This window comes from Eulemur rufifrons, chromosome 19 (assembly GCF_041146395.1).
Source record: "Eulemur rufifrons isolate Redbay chromosome 19, OSU_ERuf_1, whole genome shotgun sequence".
In the NCBI taxonomy this organism is placed as follows: Eukaryota; Metazoa; Chordata; class Mammalia; order Primates; family Lemuridae; genus Eulemur; species Eulemur rufifrons.
Window position 1 is genome coordinate 85543615 of NC_091001.1, and position 15821 is coordinate 85559435.

General features: G+C 41.3%; 1 protein-coding gene across 1 annotated transcript in view; it reads right to left on the minus strand.

The window, feature by feature from the left end:
• Positions 1 to 8292: 8292 nt before the first annotated feature.
• Positions 8293 to 15821, minus strand: part of TMEM178A (transmembrane protein 178A) — a 58923-nt gene continuing 51394 nt past the window's right edge. The window contains exon 4 of the mRNA XM_069495014.1: positions 8293 to 9258. Within this exon, the coding sequence (XP_069351115.1) occupies positions 9017 to 9258 (242 nt within the window). The 3' untranslated portion in view covers positions 8293 to 9016. The remainder of the gene's footprint in view (positions 9259 to 15821) is intronic.

Sequence of the window (15821 nt, forward strand, 5' to 3'; positions counted from 1 at the left end):
ACCGTCTGTCTCTCTACCATTGCAGGGGCCACTACTGGAGTGCAGTGGCTTTGATTTGTTCACGTTTATCCCCTGCACTTAAATCAGTCTCAGGCATGTACTAGGCACTCACTATAGAGTTGACACATGAGTGAGCCTGTGAATGAATGACCAAGTGAACAGAGCTGGTCATTCATTCTATGACCACGTGTGTCTTTGTTCCACGGTATTAAGATGTCCCTATTTTTGCTGAGACCCCAGAACCATCTTGCTATCGTGGGCCTACTCTTAAAGGGACCACAAATAGCTCAGCCCTAAAATCCTAAGTGGAGCTTCTGGACAACCAAAGAAAAGTAACTTTGAGAAATGGAAGCTGTGAGGCAGCAAGTCTCCTCTACGTAGCAGGGATCATCATCTCGGTGGCACTTCATTCATTCACCCCCTCATTCCTTCAGCACACATTTATTGGCATTTACTCCACACCCCAGTGACCCCCCAAACAAGGTCCCTTCCAAGGTCATCTGCCAACCAGGTGAACAGAGCCAGAAAGGTACTGGATGCTAAACCACGTTCCCCCTCGCATTGGCCAAATCCAAGCCTTCCAATGTCACAGATGAAAAAAGAAAAAGATGTCTTTCCCTGAAGGAAAGTTTTTCTTTTTTTTTTCCTCTGTGACATTGGAATGTATGGAATCGTGCAGCACAGAACCAGCTGCTCAATCGTTACTAGGTAAAAGCCTGACATTTTCCGACACCCTTCTTGATTATGTAGGCGTATCACAGACCCACAGGCTGATTGCTTTAAAAAAAATAATGAAATTGTACTGAATTTCATCTTAACCCATTGCATTCCTACTCATCTGGCTCACACGGTAACTGGTATTTCTTCTTTTCTTTTTTTTTTTGGACAGGCTTGTGAGAAGAGGGCCTCTCCCGTGTCCCACCGCGGGTGGCTCCACGTGCCTCTCCCTCCAGCTCACCTGCATTCTTCCCTCGTCTTCACGTTATTCCTCTTGAAAACCATCCTCCCCCAACCCCTGTGAACACCATGTAAACCGTTCCTTTATGTGGAGAAGTCTCTGCTTAAGAACTGGCTCATCCTCTGAGTCAATACTGCATTAATCACTGGTGTTATCTCCCCAGATTACCTTTCACAGTTGGTTTCGTTTCAATTCCCGAGTCCATTTTATTTGAGAAACATGTTGGCACGATAGTTTTTTACCATGGTCACAGCAGAGGCCTATACAACAGAGGCTGACGCTCCTTCGACATGTTTGCAGGAATATAGATACTTAGATATGTCGGCCCCAAAATCGAGCTAGCTCCTGCCCTGGGGACCTCAACCTTCTGCCAGGGACTGGCTGAGAGATGTTGGGTTCATGCTCAACGTCCCAGTTCCTCTACTGTCAGCAGGGATGACAACCACAGCTTCCCTGTACCTCCAAGGCTGTCTCAGGGTTGGTTTTGGTTTTTGGGTTTTCCCGTAGTCACTGCACAGCAACCAATCTCTCGAAGAGAAAATATAAAATAAAATACTGTACTCTCCTTGATATGTATTTAAAAAACTTGGGAAGTATCCTTGTATCAACTTGGCATCAGATGGCTTTATTTTATTGTTTTGTGTAATATAATACGTTATGTTTTTAAAATGAGTTCGCATTCAACTTGAATAAAGAAAACAAAAGTTTATAGAGGTGTTGAAAGTGTCTTTCGAGTTTCTTAAATGTGTGGCTATTGTCAACATCCCTGGAAAATATCAGCTCATGGACATCTCCAGAGAGGTTCAGAGAGATGATTGACTTTCAGGGCCATCCATCGAGACAGCCAGGAAGCAAGGACTAGAATTCACGAGTCTCTCAGTTGCTATCCTACCTCTAACCACAAGGCTATATAACCTCCTTTTTTTAAATAATTGCTTTCATTTAATAATTTAAAAAACGCCATCAGGGATGCTTTCACAGGACAAAGTAAGAAGGACCTACCCACTTAAATATTAATCTTTGAGCAGCCCTAGTGACATGGGAATTTCTCATAATGTTTTGTGGGGGAAGTGCCAAGAAGGTAATTAAAATTGCTGTCCTACCTTTAGGCTACTGCAGACTACAAGGTCTCTTGAAGGTCAGTCATGTAAGGAGAGGTTCTTAGGAAAATAGGTCTGGCATTCTTTACCGAGTTGCAAAGGGCAGTGTGTGCTGTGGTTTAGAAATACAGCAGATTGATTAAAATCTACAGAGCAGTAACTTCCAAAGGGAACCACGAAAAATGCAGGGGAATGTGAACCTATCTAGATGTATAAAATTTTGGAGAGTAGCTCAGATATGGTCAGGGACGCACTATGGGTGTACTGCCGGAGCTTGGACTTTGGTGTGAACAGGCTGGGAAACAAATCTTGGCTTTACCGCTGAGTACCTTTAGGGAAGGTTACTTAACCTCTGAGCATTAGCTTCCACACCAACGAAGTAAGGGCAGTAACAACAAGATAAGGTGTGTAAAGGGCCTGGCCTAAAATAGTCACAGAGGAGATGCTGAATCAGAGACTCGGTGTCATCAATGCCAAGAGACAGAACTGGAGGGGACTTTACAAATCAGAGCTTTCTTTTCCACTTTTCATTCATATTTAACATTCACAAGAATGAAAGAGACCTAAGAGTTGACAAGAATGTGACACCGGTGCCATCTTCTTAGAATCAAATTCCTTAAAAGAGTGGGGTTTTTTGTTTTTGACTTTTTTTTTTTTTTAAATGAGCACCCAGCAGAGTCCAGAATTACAAATGGCAAACCAAAGCTTAGGGGGAAAATGAGAAAACCTCAGCAATTTATTCAGATCTTTGGGTTCATTTTATTTTATTTTTTATTTATTTATTTATTTTTTTTTTTGAGACAGAATCTTGCTCCGTTGCCCGGGCTAGAGTGCCGTGGCGTCTGCCTAGCTCACAGCAACCTCAAACTGCTGGGCTCAAGCAATCCTACTGCCTAAGCCTCCCGAGTAGCTGGGGCTACAGGCACGCACCACCATGCCTGACTAATTTTTTTCTATATATATTTTAGTTCTCCAGCTAATTTCTTTCTATATATTTTTTAGTAGAGACTGGGTCTCAATCTTGCTCAGGCTGGTCTCGAACTCCTGACCTCAAGCAATCCTCCCGCCTCGGCCTCCCAGAGTGCTAGGATTACAGGCATGAGCCACCTTGCCCGGCCCTTTGGGTTCATTTTAAACTCTTATGATTAACAGATGCAACCAGTGTGATGATGAGAGTAATATATTTTCTCTGTGGGGAATGAATTTGAAGCCCACTGAAGCCACAGCTGAGTGAAGTTTAGTTCAGGTATGGCCAAGTTTTAAAGCAAGTATTCACATGTTCATCACAGTCAGCTTGACTGACACGCAAAGCTGTGAGGATGGAAATGAAAAGTGTTTTATGATTTGAGAATGAATCGCCCTGAGCTGTGATTGTGTAGGGTCTATCATGTTCTGGGAACGTAGTCAAAGGAGCCTGGGCCCTTCTTGTAGGATCCGGCAGAGCCTCCCTGAACCCTTGCTATAGCAAGGCTTCCATGCGCTTTCCAGAATTCCCAGAGGATGCCACTCCACATATATGCAGATATTGAGGGAATTCACCTTTAAGGTCCTGATTTAGATTCAGAACACTTCCTGATGAGCCTGCGGGTAAAGCTTATCCATCCTCACAAATCACCCTCAAAGCAGTGGTGTGGTCAGTCTTGGCCATCCAAGGTGAGCTGATCATGGGGACAGTGGTCTGTGTATTTTGTGTATGTCAGGAATGTCAACCCTGGGACATGGTGGGAGCCTATTCTCAGAATTTCTCATTGAGCTCCAGAAAAGGAAAATGCTTAATTACAGCAGACCAAAGTCAGATGGGATTTCAGCTGGGGGTGGTGCTTGCTTCAGCAGCACATATACTAAAAAATAAGCTGGGGGTGGCTAGTGTGTGACATCTGCCTTTCCCGTTAGCTGGCAATCACTACATGTTTGTGCCTTGACTGAAATCTTCCCAGTCGCCACTAATTGAGCAAATTCACAAAGTGAATCCTAGTACCAACTCTGGTATAGGCAACATCTGGAGAACAACTAGAAATCAAAGAGGAATCAGCTGGCAGTTGGATCAAGTAGAGAGCGGGAAACTAGGGCTTTGAACCATATTCTCAATTACAATTTTCAATCCCAGCCTCCATTAAATAAATGCCATCCTATAGGACACTAAGTTTACCATGAAACTTAGCATTTTTTTCTTTTTCCTTTTTTTACCAAATTATTTTATTCCCCTTTTGGTATAAGAAGTGTAGTTTCCTCAGTAAATAATCTAACTCTAAAAATTCCTTAGGTGTCACCCTTGATGACGTTCCCCCTCTTCCCCCCACCATCCAGTTTACCAGCAAATCAACACCCCCTCTAAAACATGCCCACCCACTGCTCCCCACCTTCATCGCCACCTGTTGGTTCAGGCCACCATCTTTCTTTTCTCCTGGATTCCTGCAACATACTCCTTCATGACTGGCTTCTCCACCTCCAGCCTTGGCCTCTTGCAATCCATTCTCCATCCAGCAGCGACACCAATGTTCTTAAAATGGAAGTCAGTTCACATCACTGTCCTTCTTTAAACCCTTTAATTGCTTTCTATTGCCAGAATAAAACTCAGCCTCCTCTATCTCACCTGCACCTTGGTCTTCCCTCAATCCTGTCTATAAAACATTCACTTAGAGACCCTCGAGAGACCCACCGTAGCCCACGTACCGATAGCAGGCAATATTTTACAGTGAATGCTACAGGGGAGGAAAAAAATAGGAAACAAAGACAAAAAAGTTTATCATTTTATAGCCAACCAATTTTTCCTCTTATAGGAGTTTCAGGCAGACATACTCTAATCAGTTTTAGAACAATTAGAAATCTTGCTTTGAAGGCTGGAAAAATATAAATTGCATATTGAGAAGACATATTGGATAGCCATATGCCCGGTATGCAATTAGGTGCCCTGAGCATCTTCAAACATTTGTGGTTGTCCTGCATGTGGCACAGAGAACTTCCTCTCCTTCCAGTTAAAGAACAAGGCCCCTGAGAAATTCAAATGCAATTTTAAAAGAGTTCTTGGCCAGTGTAGCTATTTGCATTCAAAAGAAGTCATTTTTGAAGCATTCCTTTCAGAATTCCAATTAGGATTTAAGACATACCCACACATAAATGGAAAAGCTTTAAATTGAGGTGTAGAACCATATTGAGGTTACTAACTTAATAATGTTTGAGCCATCAAATAAATGTTCCATAGTACTTAGTCCATAACACATTTTAAGTTATGTCTGGGTTAGTTTGGGTTAATAGTCCCTTTAATTATTCTAATGAGGCTTACTTGCTTGCCAAGCTATATTCTCTCTCTATTTAGCCTCATCACACTACTGTATATTTTTTATGGGCTCCCTAAAATTGGTGCTAAGGGAGTCAGTTCTGTCCAGGGAAGAAGAAAGTTTACCCGTGACTCTGAATTCCTTCACTGGGTGGGCTAAACACTGGAGACAGAGCACAAACAAGACACAGTTTCCACCTTGCAAGATGAGCCTATGGTCTGCTTATGGGTTAGCAGGTAATTAGCATGCAGAGTGTAAACAGTTAGGAAAGGGGTTAAGGCAGTGTAGCATGTTTGCAGGAGCCGTTCAGGATGTTGTGTTGAAGCTGAGACACAAGGACAAGTCAGAGTAAGTCAGGAGTCAGGTAGAGGAGTGGGTGTCCTCAGCAGAGGAAACAACCTGAGCAAAGACTTGGAGGCGATGACCAGACAACGTGAGCATCCCAGATGCACGAGCCTCCGTTGGGTGGTTAGTCTTGAGCTCCTGGGCTTCCATTTACCTGAGTTCCAGGATCCCAGGTTCCTCTTATCCTCTTTAGCTCACCTGTGTAGCACACTTTTGTCATTTTGAGATTTAAGTTTTGAACGGGAAATCTTCAAGATGCAACCCCTCCAAATGTGAATAATTTATTTTTTATTTTGCTGAGGATAAATTTAAATAATGAGAATGTTGTGAAGTGAAATGCACAGCTGATGGGAATGCAATTTTAAAGAAGTTTATTTTAATAACTGTCTGAATTACTTTAATCGTGGGATTTATAAAAATCATTTAGGGCCAGAAAGGGGGACTTTAATTTTTTATTTGTACCTTACTGCATTTTACTAGAATGTAAGCTTCACAAGGGCAAGAACCTTTGTCTGTTTTGCTTCACTGAAGTTTTCCAAGTGCCTAGAATGGTGCTGGGCACATGGGAGGCATTCAATAAATATTTATTGAAAGATACAATGAACTTTATGGGGAATATTACATTCTACGGAGGTTTCCCACGTCCTGCAATATCATGACTATCAAGGGCCCATGGGGTCCACAGAAAGCAGGGGTAGGGTTCCCTCAGAGTGGGTGGCAGCGGCTCTAACACTGCAAATAAACCAAGGACAAGGCTGTTAAAAAGAGGAGTGTGTGGGACTGAGAGAGAACATCAGGAGAAAAATAAAAGATCTCAACAACTTATTCTGTCCCACACAGTGCTGTGCAGCCATTTCAATCTTTCTCCATTCACAAGCCAGTTAAGAAAACAGCCTAAGAGAAGCCCAGGGACTGGAGGCCAACATTTGCTCACACTTCTGTGCCAGTAAATAGAAAGCAAGGAAGCCTGGCTGGGCACATCGCTGCTGTGTACCAAGGCTGCTCCTTGCTCCCAGCTCACTTAGGCTGGAAAGCGTGGAGGCTCAGACCTCGCCAGCACTCGTTTGAATCCTAAGTGAGCTCCCCTGGCTCCTGGGCAAATCTTTCTGGTGCGTGAACCCTTCAACCTCCTGCCACCGTGAGGCTTTCTTCCATTCTCACCTCAAACCCCTAGGAAGCTTCTCTGAAACTTCAAAAGTTACTCACTCAGACACTGCTTTGGTGGTTGGAATATAAATGTCCAAGAGTCTTGACATTGTCTGTGGGGATCTTTAAAGAAGACTTCAAAGAAAGAGCTCTCCTGCTTTGAGAATTTCCCATATAAGAAATAAATGAAAATAATTGCCCCTTTCCGCATGTCTCTGATCTCATCCAGAGGGACCGGTTTATTAAACAGGCCTGCGAGACTGCCCGTGAATCCTCTCCCAGGCCTCTGCTGCACCTGGAACCGCGGGGTGAGAGCTGGTGTGGTCACCAGTGTCATTTAACCTCTTCCAAACAGCTTAGGTGACAGCACGTGGACACCGTCACCTGGAAATCCGACTTTATTCTTTGGGGGTGGATTATCATTTTCCTTTTATGAGTACTAAATCAGTTGATATAAAGAAGAAAGAAAAGTACCATTTATGAAATTAAAATCTGAAGCAGTGTCTTACTTCTGGATATGGCATCTTCCCCTGTTTTACAGAGTGTCTTTATCCCGTGCTGTGTGCAGATTAGGGGATAATGTTGGAGTTAAAAGGAAAAGCTTAGAAGTCGGCCAGCGCCCACCTCTCCACGAAGGATAAGGAAACACAATGGCAGGATTTTAACTTTTGTCCTGTGCCCACATATAGGACAAGGATTGAGGGGGAAAAAATGAAGCAAAGGCTCTGGGTCTCATCCTCAGCTTCCTTATCAGGAAAATGGGAGTAACCGCACCCACTCACAGAGCCTTGGGAGGATTAAGTGAAGAACACCTGGAGAAAAACAGCCCAGTTCCTGGCATATAGTAAGCACTAAATAAGGTAGTTAGCTTAGTCAGTGGCTAAGGAGGTAACCACGGTTCTGGCCCAAACAAGTGGCTCTCAATCAATGGCAGCTGCACATCAAAATCATCTGGGATGTTTTTTCAAAAATACTTAAGCCTAGGCCCAGCTGTGGACATTCCAAGTTAATTGGTCTGAGGTGGGGCCCAGGTTAGGTACAGTTGGAAGAATTCACAGAGAGAGAATAAAATTTTAAATATTATAGTCAGGTTTAAAAAGAAGCTTAAAAATGACATCTTGGCCTGGCACGGTGGCTCATGCCTATAATCCCAGCACTTTGGGAGGATTGCTTGAGCCCAGGAGTTCCAGGTTACAATGAGCTATAATCAGCCACTGCATTCCAGCCTGGGCAAAAGAGCAAGACTCTATTTTTTTTTTTTTTAATTAAAAAAAAAAAGACATCTTTTGTCAAAAGCAAGTGTGTGGTTACTATGAAAGATAAATAATAATGACCAGCCTGATGGAAATGAAGCAATCAGTAAGTCTTAGTGAGAGTCTTATGAAAACAACAGAGTTCCCATCTGTCCGGTGTGGCCAGGGAGACTTGTTGACACAGCTAGAAGACATAGGAAAACACACCGAGATTAACAAGGGGGCAGTCATTTAATGCAGAAATCCAGTTAACATAAAGAGACAGAGGTTGAACAACAGATAGGACTTCAAACACTACTGCATAGTGTCACAGATTAGCTCTTAAACATGGTTGATCTGGTTTTCTTATGATTTCGATTCCGGTACAAAGACAGAGAAGAGACTTCAATTAAAAAAAATAATAATAAGGCAACAGAAGAATCTTCCTGTGACAAGGAACATCCACAAATAATGCACGAAGATTTGGTGCTGACACAACAGGACACCATTAGGACAAGTTCTGAAGATGCCGCATTGAAATTTAACAAGCATGGTACAATGACAAGAAAATTATACTCGCTTTGTTACGAATCCTTTTGCAAATAGAAATGACTCTCGGGTAATTGTTATATACAAACCTTCTGAAATAAATGGAAATCATACAAATTTTTCCATTGCAGTTTCCTCTTTTTCTACACCTAGAAATGTTCCATGGCACTGCTCTCTATTCCTCACAGTCAAAGCATAAATAGTCATTAAAGCACTTGAATCCACAGTAGTCTTGTCCTTAGAAAGGTTGGGAGGTTTTGCATGATTTTCTATCAGTCATCCAGAAAGGGCTGGCAGGCAACAGGTTGGAATGTAAAAGACCGCTTTGTGCTTGGAATCCGGACGTGAACTCAGCGCCGCTGCCCTCAGGGGTCGCCTGCACTGTGGACGGGCCCTGAGTGCGGACAGTCATACCGTGGAGTCTCTGCCCGACTTTAGATGTGCGATCTTGGTCCGGCTAATAAACGGATAAGCGATGCAGAGACCTCCAGCTGCCACAATAAAGCCTAAACTGCACCAGGCGCAAAAGATAGACCAGCTGTAGCCATGTTCCACATCAGCAGGCAGGCTGTAAATTAGCTTCGGGAGCCGGTTCAAATCATAAGAGACACTGGCGGCATAAGTACAGAGGGAAATGGTGCAAAATATCCCTATAAATAATACAGAGAGAACAGAATGATTAGTTACAGTTTGGTCTGTATGAGGCAAATGCCAGACAGGCCTTTATGAAAAGCAGATCAACCAGTGAGGCAATCACTCCAAATTCATAAAGGCTCTATAATTCTTTTACTTGAATTAATTCACTCTCCGAACACTGACAAAACTTCTCTGTGCCAGACCCTACGCTAGCCATTGGAGATACAGAGGTGAAAAGTGAGGCAGGGGAATTCCGATAACTGGAAGTATTCAGAATTAGCTGGTTTGAATGGTTATGTATATTTGAAATTAGTTTTGCTTTTTAGTCTTAAAAACAATTTAATAAAATTCTAAATATTCTTAAGGAAAAAAATCTTCTATAATCACTCAAATCTAATATAAAATAGTTTTCATCTCCCTTTGTTCTATACCTGATTGGATACATTTTTATTTTTTTTTTTTATTTTTTATTTTTTTTGAGACAGAGTCTCGCTCTGTTGCCCAGGCTAGAGTGAGTGCCGTGGCGTCAGCCTAGCTCACAGCAACCTCAAACTCCTGGGCTTAAGCGATCCTACTGCCTCAGTCTCCCGAGTAGCTGGGACTACAGGCATGCGCCACCATGCCCGGCTAATTTTTTGTATATATATATTTTAGTTGTCCATATAATTTCTTTCTATTTTTTTAGTAGAGACGGGGTCTCGCTCTTGCTCAGGCTGGTCTCGAACTCCTGACCTCGAGCGATCCACCCGCCTCGGCCTCCCAGAGTGCTAGGATTACAGGCTTGAGCCACCGCGCCCGGCCTGGATACATTTTTATATAGTTGCAATCATTAGACAAAGTCTGCTTTTTCAGTTATTAATAAGTATTTATCATGTTGCCTGTAAAAAACATTTTAAATTAATTCATACAAGTGGCTAAACGTTTTTCTTTAAGGTCTGGCATATACTAGGGCCTCAACAAATGGGATTGTTTTTTTTTTTTTTTTTGAATGAATGAATACTTTTAAGTATTATAAATTAAGACCAGCAATTTGGAATTGATGTAAAATAGCTAAGGAGGTTATATACCTCAACCATTCAAAATGTAGGCAACTGGGGTGACATAAGGAAAATGGACAGACCTCAAATTTTACTTTTATATACCAATACATGTATGTATAATTGCCCTTCTAGAATACTAAAATCAGCACTCTGATAAAAATGCTTCATAAGCCCAAAACACAGGATGTTGAGTACTCAAGTGACGCTCCAAAGATGTAGATGCTTCTATTTTCCCACAAGGGACCTCCACGGATGCTTCTTTCGAATGGGCATGGGATCAGAATGAGGCAGTTGCTAAGTTGAAGGCAGGTAATCAAAACAGAAGCTACACCCAAGCAAGGGTCAGGATGTCCAGTTCTGTTCTGAATCCTACACATCTCTTCCTGTGTACAAGGCAGACAGCATCTATTTGCTGGAAAGTTGCTTTGGTACCCTTAGGGACACATGCAGCATCTCCACCGGAAACAGAGACACAGATTTTGGAGCTGAAAAGAGACAGCTAAAAGTAGCAGGTGCCCCCCTCTTTTTAACCTAAAGCTTTGGAGATCAGAAACGCTAGCAGAAAAACAAATTCACAGCAGGCAACAATTTGGAGGAAATAAAGATCACCTTAATGCCATTTTTAAAGTGTTAGAATTCTGCCTCCATTCAAGTCATGTAAGGGCACATTGCCCGAATCCTTCTCTAAATGTGAATTTAGAAAATAAGTGTTCTAAATTAAAAGGACACTTGATCTGAGATAATTTGATATTTCCCACTCTTTGCCTAATTCTGTAATTCTGTTTTTCTAAAAAGGATAAAATCTTATTCCCACTCTTTGCCTAATTCTGTAATTCTGTTTCTCTAAAAAGGATAAAATCTTATCTTCTGACTTCTTGCTCCAATTTACTACAACAAACATATCACTCTGAGTTCTCCAAAAAAAAAGATCAAGATGAAAATAATTCCTTCATAAAGGAATAGACTATTCAAAAAAGAACATTCCACTGCTTTTTTCAAACCTTGTGAAAAGCAAATGTTCTTACATCTACATGAATGTTTTCACTGGCATGAAAACAAAAATGGTGTTTATATATAACAAGACCCTTTTAATGAATGCTGGTAATAGAACAATATTAGGCATTTAGAAAAAAGTGATCACTCTGGAGTATCAACAGGTAAAATATAACAATAGAACAAGGACCTATTCACAGGAAAAACAACTCTATTCTGCATTTAGCTTTCTGCATACAGCTGAATTCCTAAAAGCAAGCATTTTTATACGTAACATGGTTTCAATGACCTCTGAAAGCTTGAGTTCAAACTTAGACTTTTAAGCATCCTTTGATGTCTAAATGCATTGGGTTGGGAAGCAAAAAATAGGTATTCTAGTTTCCAGCTCTACTAATCACTGTACAACCTTGAAATTATTATACCTAACCTTTCTGAGCTTTAGTTTCTTTAGCTAGAAAAAAAATTGGGAGACTTGGTTACTAAAGTCCCTAAAAAGTGACAATTTCTGTGATTTTGTAATTCCAAAGTAAGACATAGAACAAGAATACTTCCTAAAACTTCCTAGTGAATCTAATACTCAGTATTATGCAATTAAATAAAAATGGAATGTCCTATGTATTAATATTTATCTTTATGCATATACTCCCTCTGATTTTATACTAAACATTGATTTTATTAGCACCTCTCTCCCGCCAACCCCATAAAATCACTTTTGGTGAAATGAAGTTTAGCATTACATCACCGGTTCATGCTGAATAGGAAAGGATTGCAAGAAACAATTTAATCTGAAGATTTAACCAGGATGAAGATTTTTCACTGCCCTCAATGTCATGGATGGTTGTGCTTTATCTGGGTAATTGGTTTTTGCTTATCTCATGTATACTGTGAATGATGTCACTAATAGAATTTCTTTCTTTGTCCAAGTTACCAGAGAACTGTAGTTCCCTAAAGCTAGATCTGTAGCCCACCATGAGCAATGGGATTTCATGGCATGCTTTTTGCTTCCAATCTCACTCTTGGATCCATCTTGCCTTGTAAACCTGATTGTCCTTTTGTCTTATTTTTATTATTTATTTGTATTTATCTTATTATGAAATTTTATATGCATCTCTGTGCCACTGAAGTCCTTTTTGGAATAGTATACTCATTTCATTTGATGCAAACTTGCTTAATTTCCTGTTGCCTTTATTCATTCACCTGAGAGTGGTGGAGAGCAAGCCTGTTAGTCTCCAAAGACATCCCCTCTCTGCCCTTCCCCCTTCCCACAAATGCCCCCACACTCTGTCCTTCTGAAACATCTTTTCTCCTTCCAAGATGCTCTTGAAGTTGTTCTTAGTGAGAGGAAAGGAGAGAAGGAGAGATTAACAAGAAGAGCACGTCTAAGAGCTCCTCCTTTTCAGACTCTTACATCTCCAAGGAAGTTTGCATATAGATAGCTGCCATGCCACAGCTGTTATCTGTGGGATGGGCAGGAGTGTTCGTGATCATTACAAGGAAATGTACTGACAGGAGACAAAGCATTGTTCCTAACTTCTCCAACTAGCTTTTGTAAAAGAAGCCTTATTCGTTCAAGAAATTTTAAAAAGAAAAATTCCTTCTAAATTCAAAGGCGTCAAGAAAAGGTGTTGCTTTAAATGATGAAAGCATGCTTAACTGTAGCTGGATTAATAGTTTTAGGTCAGTTTTGAGGCTGTGGAATTCTATTTTAGGTTCCATATGCACATCTTACAGTACTCATGTGCATGAGTTTGCTAGGCCTGCCATAGCAAACTACCACAGATTGGGTGGCTTAAACAACACCAATTTATTTTCTCACAATTCTGGAGGCTACAGTCTGAGATCAAGGTGTCAGCAGGACTGGTTTCTTCTAAGGCCCCTCTCTCTGGCTTATAGATGGCCATCTTCTCCCTGTGTCTTCACACAATCTTTCTCTGTAACTGTGTCTAAATTTCCTCTTGCACGACGACACTGGTCATATTGGGTTAGGGCCCCCCATAATCACTTCATTTTATTAATGACTTCATTTTCTCTTTAAAGACCCTATTTCCAAATATGGTCACATTCTGAGGTACTGGGTGTTAAGACTTCAACAAATGAATCTAGATGTAGATACAACTCAGCCCATAACACCATGTACATTTATGTGTGTGCGAGTGTGTGTAGTCATGAATAAAGTATATTTCTATCTCTTTTTTTGATAATTCTTACTTTATTGGATTGTTGTATTAAATGAGATAATATACGGGAAAATGCCAAGTACACAGTAATCACATGACAAATATTGGCTATCACCATTATTTTTTTTTTTTTTTTTTTTTTTTGAGACAGAGTCTCACTTTGTTGCCCAGGCTAGAGTGAGTGCTGTGGCGTCAGCTTAGCTCACAGCAACCTCGCAACCTCAGACTCCTGGGCTTAAGCAATCCTACTGCCTCAGCCTCCCGAGTAGCTGGGACTACAGGCATGCGCCACTATGCCCGGCTAATTTTTTCTATATATGTTTTTAGTTGTCCATATAATTTCTTTCTATTTTTAGTAGAGACGGGGTCTCACTCTTGCTCAGGCTGGTCTCGAACTCCTGACCTTGAGCGATCCACCCGCCTCGGCCTCCCAGAGTGCTAGGATTACAGGCGTGAGCCACCGAGCCCGGCCTATCACCATTATTATATTGTAGTTTTTACAGTTTTTTTACATACACTTGTTTCTTTAAATCTTCACAACATCCTGTTAGGAAACTGTAATAGATTTTATTATACTTGTTTTATGGATGAGAAACCTGGACTTAGGAGGAGTTGCCCAAAGCCTAAAGCCTGGTGTTCTTCCAAATCCCATACTCCTCCTTCTGTGGAGTACAGCCTGTCACTACAATAGCATCAGTTTGTGGAAAAAAAAAAACAAGAAACAATGCTTGTGTCAGAATTCTCTTTTTATAGGTCTTATCAAGACTGTACTATTTTCAGTGTTATTTAATCAGTTATTCAACAATTGTGTATGAAGTATGTCCCAGACCCAGTTCTGATTACATTAGGAGTAGTTTAGTTTCATGAGTTCTTGTGGGTCACAGCCAAACTCGGTTTGACATTGCTGTGGTCAGGAACCTGAAGTGTTCTTTCCACCCCACTTTCCCGTATGCATCTCAGGGAAAGGTATTCATAGTAGGACCGCTGAGACTCCCTGTAAGTTCCGCACAGAGTCTGACAGAGCTGAGCACATGGAGTCAGGAAGACCTGCTGAGCAAAACTGAGCTCTGAAAGACATTGAGTTTTACCAACCTAAGAGCCAGCTCATCCCAAATGACCCCAAGTAGGACTTACTACCTACGTAGCAAGTTATTTCAGAGAATGCTGCACTTTCATCAGTAGCAATCTAATCAATGCGAGGTATGTGAAGGAAAAGTATGAAAAGATTAATAAGGTAACACCCCTGCATTCAAAAGTTCAAAATCCAACAGTGCTTCCTGGAGATCCCCGGGGAGAAAGGCTGCTTCTCCTTCACTCTTCTCTGAGCCTCCGGTCCACTTCTCCCCTAACTGATGCCTTCCAGCCCAGCTGGTGGCCCCAGGAGACAGAGAGGTTCCCAAGTTCCAAGCTTGGTCCTGGCTACTGCTGGTAGCATCTTCAAAAGAGTGAGTAATTACTGGCTCCCTTACAAACCCTGTATGCAGCTACTTTTCTCATAAAATATTAAAAGGTTTTTTGCCAATATCTTAATTAGAAGATACCATGATATCACAGAATTACAGGGCTGGAAGGGATATTTTCAGATCAGGACAGAAGTAAATTTATGCTACCATCCCACAACATCAACCTAATTTCCTACCCTAAAATCTTCGTGGTGCCTGTGGCCAGCTGGTGAGATATAATTCTTTTGACCGCCCTTTTTTTGATGTGCTTAAAAAGCTGAAAGGAGTGGAAGTTGCTTCACCCTGGTTAGCCTGCTTGATAAATAACATAACCACATCACCCAAAGGCATAAACATTGATTTTTCCCCACTCCTTCAAAAGATGGCCTGCCCACTGTTCTTCCCTCTCTGCTGCCCCATCCAAAATGCCTCCTGCTACTTTTCACACATATTACTCAAAAAGCCATTCCTATATTGTCTTAATTAAAGGACTGGCAGGACTAACTGAGACAGACAAAACCTCAAACCACACACACAACAGATCCACAATATGCAATTCCTAAATCCAATCATTTTTTGAAAGATTGCAGCAATCTCATTTAGTGGCAAAGCCTGGCCTCATCTGACACCAGCTATTATAGTCTCTGCTGATACTGCTTAGTGTGAATATTCATATGTTTCACTGCAGAAATGTTAATGTATTTGATTTCAAGATGCTACCCCAGACCTTGCTGAGGCTGTTAAATAATGTAGGATATATGCACCATATTACTTTTCTAAAATAAAATTTTTAAAAGCCTGAATTCCAAAACATATCTGGCCCCAAGGGTTTTAGTTAAGGTTATTATTGAGCCGTAGTTTCAGGTCATAATCAATGGATATCATGGATAGTTCAATAGACCTACCACAGTGGAGTCTTTTTTTA